Source organism: Hibiscus syriacus, unplaced genomic scaffold, assembly GCF_006381635.1.
Source record: "Hibiscus syriacus cultivar Baekdansim isolate YM2019G1 unplaced genomic scaffold, ASM638163v2 tig00110204_pilon, whole genome shotgun sequence".
Lineage (NCBI taxonomy): Eukaryota > Viridiplantae > Streptophyta > Magnoliopsida > Malvales > Malvaceae > Hibiscus > Hibiscus syriacus.
Window position 1 is genome coordinate 580,805 of NW_024062626.1, and position 21,591 is coordinate 602,395.

At 35.7% G+C, this 21,591-nt stretch overlaps 1 protein-coding gene and 1 pseudogene across 1 annotated transcript; one reads left to right on the forward strand and one right to left on the reverse strand.

The window, feature by feature from the left end:
• Window position 1: 1 nt before the first annotated feature.
• LOC120219174 (inactive protein RESTRICTED TEV MOVEMENT 2-like) lies at window positions 2-1,281 on the reverse strand. The gene is made up of 2 exons (XM_039216039.1): window positions 1,137-1,281; window positions 2-660 (listed from the first exon to the last, which is right to left on the reverse strand). Exons 1-2 carry the CDS (start codon window positions 1,261-1,263, stop codon window positions 2-4), a joined length of 786 nt encoding a protein of 261 aa, XP_039071970.1. The 5' UTR covers window positions 1,264-1,281.
• Window positions 1,282-2,081: 800 nt separating this feature from the next.
• Window positions 2,082-21,419, forward strand: LOC120219175 (annotated as a pseudogene).
• The last annotated feature ends 172 nt before the right edge of the window (window positions 21,420-21,591 follow it).

Sequence of the window (21,591 nt, forward strand, 5' to 3'; positions counted from 1 at the left end):
ACTAATGACCTAAAGTATACAATAGACAAGCTCCTAGTCCCATAAGAATAAGAGCAGCTATCCTCATATTAATTATCAATGCCCTGTCTTCCTTCCCCGTTTCTTTGTTTCCCTTCACTTTCTCTTCAACTTTGGTTGCAGGATCTATGGCTGCTTCCTTGCTTCGTTTTGTACTTACGTCGTCTTTCACGCCATTGTCATTGTTCTTAACGGCACTCTGCGTCTCCGGGATTTCTCGTTTTCCTTCATCAATTTTTGCAGTTTCGATTTCATCCATGGCAGGTACAGCAGCTTCATAAGTACTTCTTTCTGGTTTAGCTGCTTGTTCGACCAACTCTTCTTCCGGTTTCTCGTTGATGGAATCTCTATCATCGCCTTGTTTTTGTTCCGGAGGATCAACCGCTGTTGTTACCTGATCAAGTTTGGTGCTATCTTCAACTGATTGTTGTTGGGATTGAAGTTTAGGAAACCTTGGTATTTTGAGCATGAGAAGTCCTCGTCCGAATTGTTTGTCAATTTTAGACAAATCAAGATGTCGGGGAATTTCGTAGGTTTCATCGACAGGCAATATTCTGTTATTAGGAAGCCGACGCTTTCCTTCAACTCGGACACTTGAATTCGAATAGTCCGGTGTTATCGTCAATTGATCCATGGCAAATCCTGCAAAATCGACGATTTTAGACACCATCAGAAGGAAAACGATGGAAGATATAATGCCACTAGTATGATACATCAAAATACACCAACTTACCATAACCAACGTAGGATAGACCGTTGTTGGATCAAAACTTGTATTAATACCTTACATATGATTAATGTACTTAAATATATATAAACACTAAAACATGAATGAAGCTAAATTTGTAAAGTAAAAAAAGATACTTACAAATATGATATAAATTAAAAGAATAAATACAAATATATGAATGTGCCAGAGTTAACGTAATATGACCTAATCTTTTTATAAATATATAATACTTTAAATATTATTACAATATATATAAAGGTTGAAAAAGAGAGACCGAAATGATAATACAATACGAAAGAACATCATATGATTGATTAATTGTTGAAATAAGCAATTTTCATTAATTTTTAAGTATATGATTTTAAATAATAATAATAAAAAAGAATACCAGTAAGATAAAGTAATAAAAAGCTGGCTTGTTCTTCATGCTTCCATTCTGATTTGGGTTTAAAATTCTGAACGGCTGAGGATTGCTGTTGTTGAGCAGACAAACCACTACTTCCCCTCGTGCCCATCGAGATTTCTTTCTTTTTTCTTTTTTTTTAAATTAAAAATAAAATTATGGGTTTGATATTAAAGCTTTAAGCAAATGTGGGTGTGTATATATTTATATATGTGAAGAACTTTTGAGGTTTGATTGTAGACTAAGTAAAGTAATTCCTTTTGTTGGTTGTTTTGCGGTTTATTTGGAATTTGTGCTTTGTTTTTGTTATAAAGGAAACAAGAGAGGTATTACTTCCTCAATAGGTAATGCCATTATTCTTTCCCTACATTTTAAACCTAACAAGGTTTTCTTGCACAATAATTTAAATGTTTTAAGAAAAAAATATTTTACATATTGAGGATGGAAAACATAAAATCTAGCAAGAGTTTTTATTGTTGTCATGTGTATAATTTAAGATTTATATTTGAAGATTATAAATTAGTATTTAGAAATTTAAGATTATAAATGATCTTATTAATAAAGTGAATGTTGTTTTCTCTAAACGATCCAAATTAAAACAGCTGCATTTATATGACGTGTGTGTGCGAACTGTTAATATTGTTACCTTAAATACGTTACTGTTAATATTGTTATACCACATATAGAAAGTAATATACATTCAGTATTTGTATACTCATAATTTAATTGGTTTAAACTATAGTTTGGTATGCATAATCGGTTCATTCTGGCTAGCAGCCATTATGATATCAATCTTTTGATCTGCCATGTTTTGTTTTCTGTAAGTTCTAGGCTTTGTTATCTGGAGTTTGCATTCTCTTAGACGTGTTCATGTTAGAGACATAGTTGGATATGATCCTCTCAGTATATGAAAAAGGATCTTAGGAAAAAATGAGTATATCCGTATTTGGAACTCGATCCCAAGTTCGGATATCGCAATTCTATCGGTTAATGGTTGGTAATGGACCATTTTTTTATTGCACAGGGAGTGTGTTAAGTGGTGGTGGGAGTGAACCGCTTCCTGAGGCTAGGGCCCAGGATTGGATCAATATGGTTAATGGTTTTCAGATTGGATCTCTGTCTAGTCGCTTAGGAATTCCGATGATTTACGGCATTGTGCTATTCATGGACACAACAATGTGTATAATGCTACAATACTTCCACATAATGTGGGGCTCGGAGCAACCAGGCAAGCATAGCTTTTGATTCGGTTTCTGCTGATTTTTCTCATAGAATCATTAACTTGTGCTTTTTTCATAGTTTAACCTTCCATTCTTTTGTTGGAAGCTTAGTTTTCCATCAAAAGAAATAAAAGGGACAACATTAATAACAGTTTCCGTTAAACTAAATGATTATTGTATGTTTTCATTTGAGAAACTTATTATTGTTCTGAAAGGGAGGATAGGGTCGAGCTTTAGTTGCAGTTCAGTTCAAAAGTAAACTCCATTCGAATGAACTATCTGCATCTTATAACAACTATGGATATGCAGAGATCCTGAGCTGGTGAAGAAGATTGGTACTGCAACTGCTCTCGAAGTGAGAGCTACTGGGATTCCCTATGTCTTTGCTCCATGCATTGCGGTAACTTACATACTTTTTATAAAATCAGACAGTTGTGTCCGGTAATTTTTTGTTAACTTTTCTAAGGTGCTAGCTGCATTTGAAATCACCGCATCACAATACAACGTTTTGCTCTTGACGTTTTCTTTATAGGTATGTAGAGGTCCAAGGTGGGGTCGGTATTATGAAAGCTACAGCGAGGATCATAAAGTTGTGGAACAAATGACAGATATCATACTTGGTCTGCAAGGAGATCTTCCTTCTGGTTCGCGCAAGGGGGTTCCTTATGTCGGTGGAAAGTACGAAACATGATCAAGTTAACATGCTTCATACTGAATAATTGTGTATTCTCTTTAGAGTTCCGTTGTTTATGGTTCTAACTGTCGCGGAAGACGGCTATCGAATAGAGCAAAATCACAACTGATAATTTGAGAAAATAAAAATGAAGATAAAATAGAAACAAAATTTACGTAGAAAACCCCTAAATAATATAGGGTAAAAACCACTGGCAACGGTAGAAGAATTTCAGTATGAGAAAATAGGAATTACAACTTCTTTCGATTTACCAAGGAGAAAACAATGATAATTCTCTCTTGATAAAAGGAGAAAACAACTCTCAAGAAACTCTCTAAATTCTCTAGTATTGTAAGAAAGCTAGAATGTTTTGGGATGGTTTTGAAGCTAAATGAGCTAGGATATTTATAGTTGAAGCTTAATGACTAATTTATAAATACCCTAAAGTTTAGTGACTAAAGTGTGTAAATATACCATCCATTTTTCAACAAAAAAACAAATCACCTTTCGGTGCATTAATTGTATGCACCTTTCGGTGCTTTAGTCAACAATCTCCCACTTGAAGATTTGATTGGAACAATCATATCTTCACACCATTCTTTCTACCTTGTACATTCATGTTGCTTACGTCTCTGATAGGCCACAGGAGGATCGACGCCAAGTAAATTTATCGGTATTGATCGCATTCGTCATGAAATCTGCTATGTTGTTTTTAGTATGGATCTTCTGCATATCTATCGTCTCTTCTTCTACCTTTTCACGAATGAAATGGTACCGAACTCGTATGTGCTTTGTCCTTGAATAAAATGTTGGATTCCTCGCTAGATGCAAAGCGTTTTGACTGTCACAAAACAGAGATACATACTCTTGATTGTGCCCAAGCTCCTCCAATAGCATCTTCAACCAAATTGCTTCTTTACTGGCTTGTGTAGCTGCTACATATTCTGCTTCTGTTGTTGACGTAGCCACAACTAACTGCAATTTTGAAACCCAGCTTACAGCTCCACCAACAATTTTGAACACATATCCTGTAGTAGATTTGCTTTTATCAAAATCCCCTGCATAGTCAGAATCTACATACCCATTGATTAGTAAGTTTGATCCTCCGTAATAATGCAACATTTGAGGTCTCTTTGATATATCTCAGGATCCTCTTACTGTATTCCAGTGCTCTTTGTCTAGATTCACCATATACTGAAACCACTCCCACTGCTTGTGCAATGTCTGGTCTTGTGCATATCATAGCGAACATTAAACTTCCCACAGCTGATGCATACGGCACTCGAGACATCTTTCCTCTCTTCTTCACTGCTAGGACTCATACCGGAGGATAATTTGAAGTTAATAGGAAGTGGGGTAGAAATTGACTTACAATCTTGCATGCTGAATCGTGACAAGATCTTCTTCAAGTAATTCTTTTGTGAAAGCCAAATCTTCCTATACTTCTGTCTCGGTGTATTTGTATCCCTAGAATCTTGTTTGCTGATCCCAAGTCCTTCATTTCAAATTCCCTAGCCAGTTGTGCCTTCATTCTTCAATATGATCTTTGTTGGGTCCTGCAACCAACATGTCATCCACATACAAAACAATATAACAAAATCGTTATCACCAGACCTCTTGAAATAAGCACAAGGGTATGCATTAAGTCTGTTGTATCTAAGGCACATAATGAAGGAATCAAATCTCTTATACCAACACCTCAGCGTCTACTTTAGACCTTACATAGATTTTTTCAACCTACAAACTAAGTTCTTATTTTCTTTTTCTTCAAAACCTTCAGGCTGGAGCATATAAATCTCTTTTTCAAGATTTCCATGAAGAAAAGATGTTTTAACATCTAGCTTCTCTAGATGTAAGTTCAATGTTGCAAACATTGCCAAAACTACTCGAACTGTTGTTAGTCGAACCATAGGAGAAAAGATTTCATTGAAATCAATACCTTCTTTTAGAGCATATCCCTTGACCACCAGTCTTGCACGATACATCTCAACTTGATCGTCACTATTTCGCTTGATTTTGAAGACCCATTTGTTACCAATTGACTTCCTTCCTTGTGGTAGTGGCACAAGGTCTCATGTATTATTTTTATGAAGGACTTCAATTTCCTCTTGCATCGTCATCATCCATGGTGAAGCATATGAGCTGTTTATTGCCTCCTGGTATGTTGATGGCTCACCGTCCTCTGTTAAAAGTCAGTATGCTATATTACCTTTGTTGAGTTAATCGATCGACGGAATCGGCCAAGAGGGGGATGAATTGGCAATAAAAATTTCGGTGGAAGCTTTTGCAGAAAATTGAAAAGATTTGCACAGCGATTTAGAGTGGTTCGACTTTCTCAACCAAAGTCTACGTCCACTACCTTAGCTATCCACACTAAGGATTTTCCACAAATTCACTAATTTGTCTTTCTTTTGAGGACAAAGAGTAACCTTACAAACCCTCAAGAATTATACCCCAAATTCTTGAGAAAACTCTCTCCCAAAGAGAACAATACAAATTTGCAAACTTACAAGGAAATCCTCACAAGGTAGATTGTTTGCACAATTCTAGAACAAAGAAAAGAACACTCAAGAATGAATACAATTGAGTACAAAAGTGTTCTTGAAAGCAAAATGAATATTGAATGAAAAATAGGCTTGAAATGCTCAAACTTGAGGTTTGATGCTTTCTTTTTGATTCTCTCTTGATTTTAGTTGCTTGATGTTTCTTGTTGTTCATCAATGGCTTCTAAGCTTGTTTAAATACACCTTGAATCACTTCTGAACGTTGGGGATGATTAGAAGAGTCAATAGAGCCGTTTAAGTGTGAAAATAATTAATTAATACAGTTGGGAGCGTCACTGCATCGATGCATACCCATGGTGCATCGGTGCATCAGTGTAAAATTCAAATATTTTGACCGTTGGAACCTTAGTGCATTGGTGCACTAAGAGTGCATTGATGCATCAAGTGCATTCGATGTTTTAAAATAGCCCGAGTGCATCGATGCATGGCTGGTGCATCGATGCATCAAATGCATTCGATGTTCTTATAAAATCCTCAGTGCATCGGTGCATGGTGTGCATCGATGCATGGAATGCATTCGATGTTCAATTTTATTCATGGTGCATCGATGCATGGATTAGTGCATCGGTGCATCACTCTGAAAAATTGATTTTAGGCTTGATTTTGGTTCAAAATACTTTGTGAAAATTGTTTCAAAAATAGTTTAAGTATAAATCACAATTTTACACATTTAGTAAGGATTAAAATTGTTTTTGAAAGACATGGAGTAATAATTTGACATTCGATTAATTTGAATCGAATATACTTAGAAAATCATTTGTAAAATCTTAAAATTCATTTAAACTTAATTTGTTATATCGAAATATCAAAATGTTTTCAACAATCTCCCCCTTTTTGATATAACAAAACATTTGTGTTATTTTAAGATTTTCTAAATTTGAAATCAGTTTTGAAAGATTACTCCCCCTTACTAAAACACTTTTTACCTTTTTAAAAAACATTTCAACACTTAACATTTATTTCAACACTTAACATTTCTCCCCCTTTTTGTTAAATAAAAAAGCTTCAAAACGTTTTAAACACGTTAGTGAAAAACATAGCCAATTGATATTATATTTATATTAGGCTGCTAAGATCACAATCAAAAGAGAGATTAGCCATTAGTTTCATAATCAATATTTATAATCATAAATGGATAATCGGTCATAATAATGGTACTATGATGATGCAAAAATTAATAACCATTAAGCTCAAAAAGAAATTTCAAACCAAACTAATATATATTAAGTAAAATTCATAAAACAACCAAATCATATATCCAAACAAAGTCAAACAAGGTAAACAAAGTTTAACAATAAACGTTCAAGACGATCCTAAAACAAGATCTACTCATCCATAGAAGGATCGAGAGGAGGCGGAGGAAAACGGGCTTGCATCTCAAGCGAGATTATCCATGCGTGCAAGCATCCCATTGAAACTCCATCTGTCGAGCTTCCAAAGTGTCTAAACGTTGATTTACTACTTCGTGAGTAGCATTCAAGTGTGATTCAATGGAAGCATATCGTAAATCAAATGTCTCCAAGAACAATCGAAAATATGGAGGCATTTGATCCTCTTGTGGAGCTGGTTTCGGTACAGGCTCGCCATCGGGTACGTGATCATCTATGTCTTGCATAAGCTGTTGGAATTCAGGATCATCGTCATCAGCCGGAGCCGAAGGAGGAGGAGCACGAGAGGAGCTAGGAGCAGCTCGAGAGGAACTAGTTCCCGGAGTTTGCTTGCCGGGTCTAAAAACCCATTGACCGGTTACATCATGTTGTTTCCAATCCGCTTTCTTCAAGGATGTGAGATTTATTTGATTTTGGAGTGGGATAGGATTGTCGAGAGAGACGTCTAGACCAAGTTTGATAAAGAGGTTACTAAGAAGACAACCATAAATCAATGTTTCAACATGTTTTGAAGGAACAATGTTTATGATGTCCACTAGTTGACTGAAAATAATGTGGGCAGATTTATTTTGATTTTATTTTTGATACAATACATCCACCACAAATCCCTGGCACGAAGTGTGGAGTACCTACCTCCGGATGGTCTAAACCACCAAGAGATCATCAAATGGAGAAAACGATCGTGATGAGATCGTAGAGTACTAACACTTGAGTTTGGAACATAGGGATATTCCACATTTTCACTCTCATTATAAACACCACTATCATCTAACCCAAAACAGAAAGCTATAGTCTCGGGGTCAATATTAATATATTGACCTAAGTGATAGGATCTAATGGTTATAGTTCCACATTGGGTTTCATTTTGAATACAAACCGCATTGGAATATAAAATGCGGACCAATTGTTGATAGACTATGGGTTTAAGCTGAAACAGTTTATCAAACTTCCAAGTTTTAAGAATTGGAAGGTATTCGAAGTCAATGTCAACCATGGCTTGAAGCGAAGGAATACGTTCTTCACGAATTCTATAAGTTTGGAAAGAATTTCTGTACTTAGAGTACAGTTCGTCTCTACGATGATCAGGCATATTAAAACAAGAACCTAATAGACTAGTAGGTGATGGAGGAACGGGATTTGGCGGTTGGTTTGAACGAGAACGACTAGACGAAGTTCTAAGACGTTTGGGATTAGACATGATTAAAGGAAACGAAATAAGGAATATTACCTGCAATTTGAAACACAATTATGCACAATCAATCCCAAAACTCAAATGAGTCCTCAATAATTCAAGGTTCTCTAAACCATATCCTAATGGGCATGTTTTGAAAACTATTAAAATATTTGATAATCATAATAATATAGTTTTCATGAAAACAAAAACAATTAAATCAAAAATCTTACTAATTTTTTTTAAGTTTCGAAATCCAAATTTTTTTGAAAAATTGTTTGTTTTGGACAAAATTGGTAGTAAAATCTAGTTTAGAACCAACAAACAATCAATGCCCGATATAATGTACATCCTAGAACTAATTAAAACTAGTTCTAAAATCATAAATTTGTAAAATAGAGGTTTTTTAGAAAAATATCTTGAAAATTCGGATTGAGAGGGATGAGGAGTTGTTTTGCACGATTTAATGATTGAAGCAGGTTTGAGAGTTGAAAAGCTTGAAGATTCCGACGAAAAATCATTGATTTTGAGCAAGAATGGAGATTTTAGAGAGAGAGAGACGAACAGCTTTGAGAGAGGGGTTTTTTAGGTTTTGAGAAAATGAAGAAAATGAAGCATTTTAACCCAAAACCCGACGGATGCATCGATGCACATTCAAAGGTATGCAACGATGCATTAAATGCATCGGTGCATGAGGCACAAAAATGTTCAAAAATCTGTTTTAAAGACTCAAAATGCTAAATTAATTAGCTCTAGTGGTCTTGGAAACTCATATATTGAAAATTAACCATGTTCAATCAATCAAGTTAATCTCTTAAATAATATTTGAACATAAAATTAAATTTCACCAAATAACATAAACTCCCTCAACTAATAGCAAAGAATGCAATCAAAAATTATCATTATAAGCATTTTTCATTTATTCTTAAAAGTGCTAAAAACTATTTTAAACATTAAGTGAAGATAGGTCAGTTAAACCTAATTCTCTCCTAAGTGTCCAAAATCTTTCTTTGTCTAAAGGTTTTGTAAAGATATCAGCTAATTGGTGCAAAGTATCAACAAATTCTAGAACTACATCTTCCTTAGTGACATGGTCTCTAATGAAGTGATGTCTTATTTCAATGTGCTTAGTTCTAGAGTGTTGGATGAGATTTTTAGTGAGACAAATAGCACTAGTATTGTCGCACTTGATAGGAATGGTACATACTTTAATTCCATAATCAAAAAGTTGTTGTTTCATCCATAAAACTTATGCACAACAACTACCGGCTGAAATGTATTCTGCTTCAGTGGTAGATAATGCAACATAATTTTATTTCTTTGAAAACCAAGAAATCAACATATTTCCAAGGAATTGGCAAGTACCGGAGGTACTTTTCCTATCTAATTTGCATCCTCCATAATCCGCATCAGAAAAAGCATGCAAGCTAAAGCTAGAGTCTCTAGGATACCAAAGTCCTAAACTAGGAGTGTCTTTAAGGTATCTAAAGATTCTCCTTAACAGCTAGTAAATGTGATTCCTTAGGGCATGATTGAAATCTAGCACATAATCAAACACTAAACATAATGTCCGGTCTACTTGCAGTTAGATAAAGTAGAGATCCAATCATGACCTATATAATTAACATCTACACATTACTCCTTCATCTAAGTCAAGCTTTGTTGAAGAGCTCATTGGAGTGTCATAAGGTTTGCCGTTTTCGAGTCCAAACTTCTTGAGCATATCTTTAACGTATTTAGCTTGATTGTTGAAGATGCCATCTTTTCTTTGCTTGATTTTGAGTCCAAGAAAAATGAGAGCTCCCCCATCATGCTCATTTCGAATTCAACTTTGCATTAGCTTGGAAAATTCTTGGCAAAGAACATCATTAGTAGAACCAATATTATATCATAAACATAAATTTGAACTACTAATAAATCTTTACCTTTATGCTTTAAAAACAATGTAGTGTCAACCTTCCCTTTTGAAAAACCTTTTTCAATTAAAAAATTTGACAATCTTTCTACCAAGCTCTTGGAGCTTGTTTTAAACCATAAAGTGCTTTTGTCATTTAAGAACATGATCCGGAAATTTTGAATCTTCAAAACTGGAGGTTGTTCCACATACATTTCTCTTTATAAAACCATTTAAAAATGCACTTTTAACATCCATTTGATATAATTTAAATTCATGAAAACATGCAAATGCTAGTAACATTCTAATTGTTTCCATCCTAGCTACGGGAGCGTATGTTCATCATAGTCTATGCTTCTTCTTGAGTATAGCCTGAGCAACAAGTTAGCCTTGTTCCTCACTATATTACACTTCATCAAGCTTATTCTAAATACCCATCTAGTACCTATAGTAGTTTTATTACTAGGCCTTTCAACTAATGTCATACTTTACTTCTCTCAAATTGATTTAATCTTCTTTGTCATATCTAACGTCATTTGTATGTACTGCCTATCATCATTAACACAAGAATCCTTCCTCGGAAGGGGATTATCATCGAAAACAACATGTATAGACTCTTCTACAACTAAAGTTATTTTATTAAATACACGATAAGCTTTAGAATTTAAGGAATAACCCAGAAAATTCCTTCATCACTTTTAGTATCAAATTGCCAAGGTTTTCTTACCGTTGTTTAAAACAAAACATTTACATCCAAAAGGATGAAAATAACTAATGTTAGACTTTTTACTTTTGAAAATTTCATATTGAGTTTTCTTTAAAATTGGCCTAATAATTACTCGATTTACAACATAACAAGTGATATTTGTGGCTTCCGCTAAAAAATATTTTGGCAAATTATTTTCACAAAGCATGGTTCTAGCATTCTTCTAAGTTCATTTTTCCTCTTAACAACTCCATTTTGTTGAGGGGGTTCTAGGTGCTGAAAAATTATGGCTATACCATTAGACTTACAAACCAATAAATCCAAGATTTTCAAATTCAGTTCCATGATCACTTCTAACACTAGTGATAGAGTAACCTTTTTCGTTTTGGATTATTTTTGAAAATGTGATGAAATGTTCTAATGATTCATCTTTTGTACTTAAGAATAGAACCCAAGTATATCTAGAGTAGTCATCTACCAAGACAAATGCATATTGTTTTCCACCCATGCTAGTAGTTCTAGTTGGCCCAAAGAGATCTAAATGGATCAATTGTAAAACTCTACTAGTTGATACATCATTAATGGATTTAAAAGAAACTCGCTTTTGTTTTTCTTTAGCACAAGCATCACATATTTTATCATTATCAAATTTAAGCTTAGGTAACCCGAACTAATCACCTTGAATTAGCCGTTGCAAACACTCATACTAGCATGTCCTAGTCTCCTATGCCATAACCAACTATCATGTTCATCCTTAGCAACTAGGCATAAATTAGTCATATCAAAAGAATCTAAATGCACCATGTATATGTTTCCTATTCTATGACCAACAAGTCATATCCGGCTTTTGTCTTCGGTCGTGTGTCTTGAGCATCCACTATCAAGGTACCATGAATTTGAATTTGTTTCCCATGCCTTGTAGCAATGCTCATTTCCCTACAAACATATATTAATTTTTTATTTTTGGTACCCAAATTCTTTGGGTCCATATTCATTAGTTTCCAAAATCCTAGTCCCCTTAGGTATCCATTTGTAGGATATCTTTATCTTTAGTAGTAATGTTTCTAATACTTTTTCTAACAAAGTTGGATTTTGAATTTTCACCTTTTTCAAAATGTTTTGTTCCAACTTTATCAAAAGAAGTTTTAAGATCATCAATTTTCTTTTGATGATCATCATGATCTTTGAAAGTAAATTTGCAAATCTAAATTTTCTTTTCAAACTCTTCTAGTTTGATTTGCAAATCTTGATTTTACTTCAAGATCGTTTGTGGTTGGATATGAGTTTGTTTTCATTTTTCAATTTTGAAACATCATTTTTATATTTAAAAACAATTTCTCAAATCCAAAGCCAACCCATTATATTCCTCTAATAACTCATCATAGGATAAATCATCAAACTCGGATGAGTTAGAGGTACTAGAATCTTCCTCGAATGCCATCAAGCACAAGTTAGCTACTTCTTGTTCCTCTTCATCGAAACTTTCTTCATCGCTCCATGTAGCCACATGAGCCTTGTGCTATTCTTTGATTCACCATTCCTCTTCAATGTGGGCAATCATTTGACATGCCTGGCTTTTGCATTCATTGCAAATGATGGGTCCTTCTCTTTTGGTTCATTTTTTAGGCCTTCATTTCGTTTGAATTTTCTTCCTCGGTAAGGTCTCATCATTTTTCTGAACCGTTTGGCAAACAATGCCATTTCCTCGTCATCGTCATCTTCATCTGAATCACTCTCATCTTTTGTGGATTTGAGAGCAACTCCAATATTTTTCCTTTTCTCCTTTTCCTTTAGTGTCTCTTCAATTTTATCAAGGTCCACCTCATCTTCAAGCATCATTTCATGAGTGAGGAGTGAACCGATTAGCTCTTCAAGAGTTAAGGGCGTTAGGTCCTTAGACTCGATGATTGTCGTCTTCTTTGATTGCCATGATTTTGGGAGGGAGTAGACTAACTTCCTCACAAGCTTTTCATTTGAAATGATCTATTCGTCATAGCTTTGATATCTTCATTTGGTTTCATCCTGAAATTTTCATAGCTATGCGTTAGAATACTAATTTTAGATTTCTTTACCTCATCGGTACCTTCATGAGTGACTTGAAGTTTGTCCCATATTTCTTTGGTGATTGTACATGATGAAACTCTTCCGTATTCATCTGGTCCAAGAGCACAAAAAATGATATGGATGGCTTTGGAGTTGAGCTGGAACATTTTTGTCTCTCCTTCACTCCACAATCTTGGATGAGTGAGAGGCTTCATGTATCATTCTACTACGACATTCCATACTCCCATGTCACTTGCTTGAATGAAGTACACCATCCTATTCTTCCAATAGGCATAATTAGCTCCATTGAAGAAAGGAGGCTTATTGACGGGCATCGAATCGAGACCGGAGTCAAAATTTGAAGCGGAGGCCATGCCATTGATGACTTTGATTATCAATATAACTCTTCCCGAATCGACTAAACCTTCAAATGAGTTAGGCTTTGATACCAATTGTTGAGTTAATCGATCGACGGAATCGGCCAAGAGGGGGAGTGAATTGGCAATAAAAATTTCGGTGGAAGCTTTTGCAGAAAATTGAAAAGATTTGCACATCAATTTAGAGTGGTTTGACTTTCTCAACCAAAGTCTACGTCCACTACCTTAGCTATCCACACTAAGGATTTTCCACAAATTCACTAATTTGTCTTTCTTTTGAGGACAAAGAGTAACCTTACAAACCCTCAAGAATTATACCCCAAATTCTTGAGAAAACTCTCTCCCAAAGAGAACAATACAAATTTGCAAACTTACAAGGAAATCCTCACAAGGTAGATTGTTTGCACAATTCTAGAATAAAGAAAAGAACACTCAAGAATGAATACAATTGAGTACAAAAGTGTTCTTGAAAGCAAAATGAATATTGAATGAAAAATAGGCTTGAAATGCTCAAACTTGAGGTTTGATGCTTTCTCTTTGATTCTCTCTTGATTCTAGTTGCTTGATGTTTCTTGTTGTTCATCAATGGCTTCTAAGCTTGTTTAAATACACCTTGAATCACTTCTGAACGTTGGGGATGATTAGAGGAGTCAATAGAGCCGTTTAAGTGTGAAAACAATTAATTAATACAGTTGGGAGCGTCAGTGCATTGATGCATACCCATGGTGCATCGGTGCATCAGTGTAAAATTCAAATATTTTGACCATTGAAACCTTAGTGCATCGTTGCACTAAGAGTGCATCGATGCATCAAGTGCATTCGATGTTTTAAAATAGCCCGAGTGCATCGATGCATGGCTGGTGCATCGATGCATCAAATGCATTCGATGTTCTTATAAAATCCTCAGTGCATCGGTGCATGGTGTGCATCGATGCATGGAATGCATTCGATGTTCAATTTAATTCATGGTGCATCGATGCATGGATTGGTGCATCGGTGAATCACTCTGAAAAATTGATTTTAGGCTTGATTTTGGTTCAAAATACTTTGTGAAAATTGTTTCAAAAAATAGTTTAAGTATAAATCACAATTTTACACATTTAGTAAGGATTAAAATTGTTTTTGAAAGACTTGGAGTAATAGTTTGACATTCGATTAATTTGAATCGAATATACTTAGAAAATCATTTGTAAAATCTTAAAATTCATTTAAACTTAATTTGTTATATCGAAATATCAAAAATGTTTTCAACAACCTTCTATAACATAATCTGAGTGCCAATTGAGACGTCTTCTCACATGATTTGATTGACGTGTTGTTGGAGCTTCAGAACTCTCTGGTTCTTGTTCATCATGTGCTGGTTCTACTTCAGAAGAATCTCCTTGTTCAAACTCCTTTTCCACATGTATCTGTGTAGTCTCTGACTTTTCAACACTATCATCTTCTTCTTTTCTTTATAGCTTATCTTCTACAAAGATAACATCCCTGTTGATAGGGGTGTACATTATCGGATATCAGATACTATCCGATCCGAATTTTCGGATATCCGAATTTTCGGATATCCAAAAATTTCGGATACCTAAAGTAATGATCCGTATCCGATCCGAAAAAATCGGATATCTAAAATTTTGGATTGGATATATGAATATCCGGATCCGAATCCGATTTTTTTTTTTGCAAAAAATTCAAAAAAAAAATCAACATAATAAAAGCATTAATCAAATAAGAAACACTTATAGCTCTTATGATTTCCCAGTTTAGCAAAGATATGGTGAAACTAGAGGATGATATCTGCTATAGCTATGGATTTTTCCACATCATATTCTCCTTGGGTGCCATGTATCTAACGCAGTTGATTTTCTTGCAGAAATATGAATATGATAAAAAGTGATGTGATGAGCATTTAGAGATGTATTTTGAGATTTTGAGATGTTCGATAATGACTGATTTGTGAACAACGTTTTATTGACATCCAACATACTGTTGTTAGTCGTCAGTTGGTAAAACCTAGCAAAACTTGGAACTTTCTTTTTGACTTGTTTCACTTATATGAAGTCAACAGAATGAAAAAATTTGATATGGAAATGAAACTAACTGAAAATCATCAAATACAAATCTAATTAAGTCATAAAAAGTAACAATATTTACCATCCAGTGGTCACTCTTTTACAACATTTGTGACAAAAATAATCTATATTTACATTAATTGGCTTAGAATATACAAATATTTTTCAAAAACAATACAGGGCCAAACTATGAAAGACTCTGGAGGCAAGGGTATGTTTCAAGAGCAGAGTTTTGGTAAGAATCTAGCATTATTACCTACGCTGGATAATCTTGTTCTCGGAAATATTTTATATTTGAGCATGCATTATTCCACAGATCTTCTCCAGTTCTGTTACCTTGCATTGCATTCCTTGCAGCAGTACATCAAGTTGCTCGGCTTTCCCCCGAATACCGGCTTGTTTTGCTTACACAACAATTTGATCGTTGTTCTCTATCTCTTTGACACTTTCCTTGGTAGAGATGGAACCACTAAATGTGTTGATATATTTTTGGCCTTCAAGTAAGTTTTCTAGCTTCGACTGTTGATTTTCAACCTTGTCCGACTTGTGTTTCAAGCCATGTAAAATAAAAGCTAGAATCCAGAAATGAGAAATCTATACATGTTGCATATTAAAATACAAGCTAGAATCCAGAAATCTATACATACAGAAATCTAATATAGCCCAAATAGCTCTGGGCTAATAATATAGCCCAATTTTTTTCGGGTTTTCGGATAATCCGAAACTGGATTTTAATCGATCAGTATCCGATCCGAAAATCTGAAAAAAAAATTGGATACCCGATCCTAACTATCCGAAAATTGAAAAACGGATCGGATATCCGAATTTTCGGATCGGATCAATGGATCAACTGATTGGATCGGTCGGATCAGATTTTTTTGCACACCCCTACCTGCTGATGATCATTTTGCGGGCAGTGGGATCCCACAAGAGATACCTCTTTACACCATCAGCATACCCCAAGAATTTGCATTTCCTGGATTTTGGATCCATCTTTGAAATTTATTGGGAGTTGTACATCACGTATACAGTACTTCCAAATACATGGAGGTTTGAATAATCAGCTGGTTTACCAATCCATATCTCCATTGGTGTCTTCAGCTCTATTGTAATTGATAGAGCTCGATTCACCAAATAACAGGCGGTATTGACTGCTTCTGCCCAGAATGATTTTTCTAGGCCTGCATCCCTCAACATTGCTCTTGTTCTTTCTAACAAGGTTCTGTTCATTCGCTTTGCCACTCCATTTTGTTGAGGAGTGTTCGCCACTATGAACTGTCTTTTGATGCATTCTTTTCTGCAAAAGTCATCAAATTCTTCGCTTGTGTATTCTCCTCCATTATATGTTCTGAATATTTTGAAAGTGGAAAACACATCTGACTTTTTCTTAATAGGGTATGCCCAACATCTCATGGAGTAGTCATCAATAAATGAGACAAAATATTTTGCTCCACCTAGGGATGTAACTGGTGCTTTCCATACGTCAGAATGAACCAATTCTAGAACACTTTTGCCTCTAGAATTTGACGTATTGAATTTCAACCGGTGCTTCTTACTTGTTATGAAATGCTCACATAAAGGAAGTGTTACCTTTGTTAAGCCTGGAAGTAGCTTTTGCTCCACAAGGACTTTCATTCCTTATTCTGACATGTGTCCAAGTTTCTGATGCCATAACATTACAGAATCTGAACTATATGGGCAACAGAGGCTTCTGCTTCTAGCAAAGTCTCTCCCTTCACCATGTATAAGTTTGCAGCTATCTTTTCTCCTTTCAGCACCACAAGCGCTCCACGGAACACCTTCATGATTCCTTTTCGTGTTTCAATCTTACTTGCATTATTATCCAACAATCCATAGGATAATAAAATTTTCTTCAGGCCTTTCACGTACCGCACATCTCAAACAACTTTAATTGTTCCATCATACATCTTCAATTTGATGATTCCCACGCCAATGATCTCTTAGGCATGATCATTGCAACTATACACAGATCCTCCTGAGACAGATTCATAATGATGGAACCATTCTCTTCTTGAGGTCATGTGATATGTTGCTCCTAAATCAATGAGTCATATATCTGCAAATCTTTTTCTACCTTCCACGGTGGTTGACGCTTCACAGCATAGAGCATCTCCATCATCTGAAGTGTTTGCGGTATTGCCTTGTGGATTGGAGTTTTTATTTAGACTCTAACAATCATTCTTCAAGTGACCCTTCTTTCCACAGTTGTAGCACTTTAAATTCTTCTTGCTCATCGACTTCGATCTACCGTGTTTGTGACTGTTGCTTTGGCCACGTTCTATTGATCTCCCTCTCGTCGTTGTCAACGCTTCTGCTTATTGCAGATTTACTTGTTTGTCTTCCTTATTCTTGCGCCAATTTTCTTCTTGTAGAACAGCAGCTGCAACGTCATCGAAGACTAGACTGTTGACACTATTGTTTGTCAAGGTGATGATGAGTTGATCATACGAATCCGATAGACTTTGAAGTAGAAGTTCAGCACGTTATTGTTCTCCTATTTTACAGCTTAAGGATGTAAGATGAGAAAATAAAGTATTCAGTGTATTTAAGTGCTCCGTCACTGAAGTAGATTCTGGCATACGGAGAGTGTACAATTTTCTCTTAAGGAAAATTTTATTGTGCAATGATGTGGCCTCGTACATTTTGGTGAGATGATCTCATATCTCCTTAGATGTCTTCTTCTCCTCGATGCTTGACAATACTTCATCTGCTAATGTTAGATGAAAGTTTGCCATAGCATTCCCGTCCATTTCGATCCATTTGTTGTCATCTGTGAAATCTATCGGCCTTTCACTGATAGCTGCTAGACAACCGTCTTCCTCAGGATGGCCTTCATCTTCAATTTCCACAATGAGAAATTTCTCCCATAGAATTTTTCATTATCAAATTTCGTTGCCATAGCTTCTATTACAGATAGCTCCCACTATTTCACTATCATGAATAGTTCTCTAGAACCTTCAAAGAATTGGTAATAACTTCTTACTTTTTTATGTTGGAGGATCCATCTTTTGGTGGCAACCACAAAGATAATAAGTAGATATTACACACTCTAATTTGGCTCGGATACCAATTGTTGCGGAAGACATCTATAGAATAGAGCAAAATCACAACTGATAATTTGAGAAAATAAAAATGAAAATAAAAGAGACACAAAATTTAGGTAGAAAACCCCTAAATAATATATGGTAAAAACACGAGCAACGGTAGAAGAATTTCACTATGAGAAAATAGGAATTACAACTTCTCTCTATCTACCAAGGAGAAAACAATGATAATTCTCTCTTGATAAAAAAGAGAAAACAACTCTAAAAAAACTCTCTAAATTCTCTAGTATTGGAAGAAAGCTAGAATGTTTTGGGATGATTTTGAAGTTAAATGAGCTAGGGTATTTATAGTTGAAGCTTAAGGACTAATTTATAAATACCCTAAAGTTTAGTGACTAAAGTGTGTAAATATACCATCCATTTTCAACAAAAAAACAAATCACCTTTCGGTACATTAATTGTATGCACCTTTCGGTGCTTTAGTCAACACTAACATCGAGGAATTACTCTTCTGAGTTACCTTTTTTTAATGCCATGGATTTTCTCATTTTCCTCATGCTCCTTGTTACACTTTTACAATTCAAAATCAAGTGATCTAGACAAGTACATATATTCAGTCTTGCATTACTTCCCCTTTTCAATTGTCTTGGATGCCCCGTGAAATCGTGGTTTATCTAGTCTTCATTTTATTCACGAATAGTAGAATTTGACACGCATCTTATTTTCCCTCTATTCCGTTCTTCGGTTCTGTCAGGGACAAGGTTGCTCCTTGTGCTAAGCACTTTATAGGTAATGGTGGTACAACTCGGGGCGTCAATGAAAACAACACTCTGATTGACACGCATCGATTGCTTAGCACGTACATGCCTGCCTATGCTCAATCGATTATCAAGGGTGTTTCAATAGTTATGGTTTCCTACTCTAGCTGGAACGGACAAAAGATGCATGCAAACCATGAGCTAATTTCTGGTTTCCTCAAGAACTCACTTAAGTTTAAGTTTGAGCCTTGCATTACTGTTTATGATGTTTTGAAAGAGCTTTTCTAACAGCTTACCACGTTGCACATTTGTTTTCATCGCTTCAAAAGCAGACATTCATTCCTCACGTGCATTGATATATATGTATTATCGCAAACAAAGAAACGCTGACATTGTACTACGGTTGCATTCTTTTCCATCAGTAGTACCTACCTGTTGACACATATTGTTGTTTTCATGGATTTTCAGGGTTTCGTAATATCAGATTGGCAGGGAATATACAAGATCCCCTCTCCACCACATTCGAACTATACATACTCTATTCAAGCTGCGATTCAAGCTGGCATCGACATGGTTAGTAGCTTTTGTACATACATGTTTCAATAAAATCGAAGATAACTCTTTCCATAATTTAGTGCAAACTGGAATCTTGATGGTATCAATGCCATTCTAAGATTTGGAGTCTCTTGATTTGTGTTTCTGCAGGTCATGGTCCCCTACAACCTTACAGCGTTCGTACTAGATCTAACCGATCAAGCGAATAGTAAAGTTATTCCGATGGATCTCATTGATGATGCGGTGCAAAGAATTTAGCTAGTCAAATTCACTATGGGACTCTTTGAGAACCCTATGGCTGATTTTAGTCTAGTTCCTGAGCTCGGAAGCCAGGTTAGTTTGCATCACATAACATGTGAGATTATTTTCATCTCTATCCGGGTTTTCTCCGGATATATAGACCTGAAGATTAATATCCAGTACCGTGTTTGACTGTTTTCTGTAAACAAATCATTATTTATCGGCGTTTCTAATTTTCTACGAATCATAGTCCATGTGCTCTTTGTAAAACTCATTCTATAAATGATTTTATATCCCATTACTTATCAAGGCACACCGAGACTTGGCTAGGGAAGCTGTGAGAAAATCATTTGTATTGCTGAAGAATGGGAAACCCGGAAGTATTCCACTACTGCTCCTTCCGAAAAAAGCTTCAAAGATCCTAGTTGCTGGCACCCATGCTGATAATTTGGGTTATCAATGTGGTGGATGGATAACGCCACAAGGGGTATGCTTTACTTCATTTATCTTTCAAAAGACTGGACAGCTTACAAGTTTCCGATTGCAATAAATTTACTAATACTTTTTCAATGACTAGGAGCAACAATCCTTGGTGCCGTAAAAGATACCGTCGATCGGAGTATTGAAGCTGTTTACCGTGAAAGCCCTGATGCCAACTTTGTGAAATCTAACAAATTTGATTATGCTATCGTTGCTGTCGGTGAGCCCCCTTATGCCGAGACTGCAGGGGATAGCACAGACCTTACGATGATGGACCCTGGCCCAAGCGTCATTAAAGATGTCTGTGGAAATGTCAAGTGTGTGACTGTTATTATTTTAGGCAGACCCATCATGATTGAACCATATGTTTCTGCCATTGATGCTCTAGTGGCTGCGTGGTTACCGGGCACTGAAGGCCTAGGTGTGACCGATGTCCTTTATGGGGATTACGGATTCAGTGGAACACTTCCAAGAACATGGTTCAGAAACGTAGATCAATTACCGATGAATGTTGGGGATTCACACTATGATCCACTCTTCCCCTTCGGATTCGGGCTTAAAACCGATTCAGGCACGAGCATTGTTTCAAGGTATTCCTCATTACCTATTTTGATAACGATTCATGCATGGATCATATGAGAATTTCCTTCCAATGAATGAAATGTCACGGCTGGCCCTATTGGCCCCCCGTGTAGAATGTCCTGTGTTATAGCATGCCGGGTTCAATAAGTCACGTAACTTCCATAGCAGTCCTAGAAACGCTCATGTCTGTAGCAAATCCGAATCATTACTTAAAATCAAGACAAGAAAAACAAAAACAACTTATAATGTACAAACCCCATTTTATGAAAGAATTTTTAGTTTTCGGAACGGATTATCTGATTAATTGCATGCCTGTTCCTTTCTTACACGGTTGATGGTGTTATCTGCAGGTCCATCTCATCTGTAGTTTCATTAAGGCCATGCTGGTGTATCCTTATGATAACCATCATTCTGAGTTTCTGTTTCACAGGTACTTTCGAACCGATTTCAGTTTTAAAGCTCTATATCCGTTTGCGTTATCGATGAGCCCGTTTGATAAATTTGGCAGGCAAATGGCTGAATTAGTGGAAGTTTTATTTCAAAGACGGCTGCACCCAAGGTGGTAGGATTCGGACCCAAGGCTGGACTCGTTTAGGCATTGCTCAACATTTTATGATGTCAAAGCAATGCCAAATGTGATGGTAGTAGCAGTTTCAGC

What these genes read in the sequence shown, in the direction of transcription:
- LOC120219174 (XM_039216039.1), bottom strand. Translation starts at nt 1,263, where the DNA reads ATGGGCACGAGGGGAAGTAGTGGTTTGTCTGCTCAACAACAGCAATCC. An exon ending in TTTATTACTTTATCTTACTG is followed by an intron (nt 661 to 1,136) that starts GTATTCTTTTTT and finishes TCGATTTTGCAG; the next exon opens with GATTTGCCATGGATCAATTG.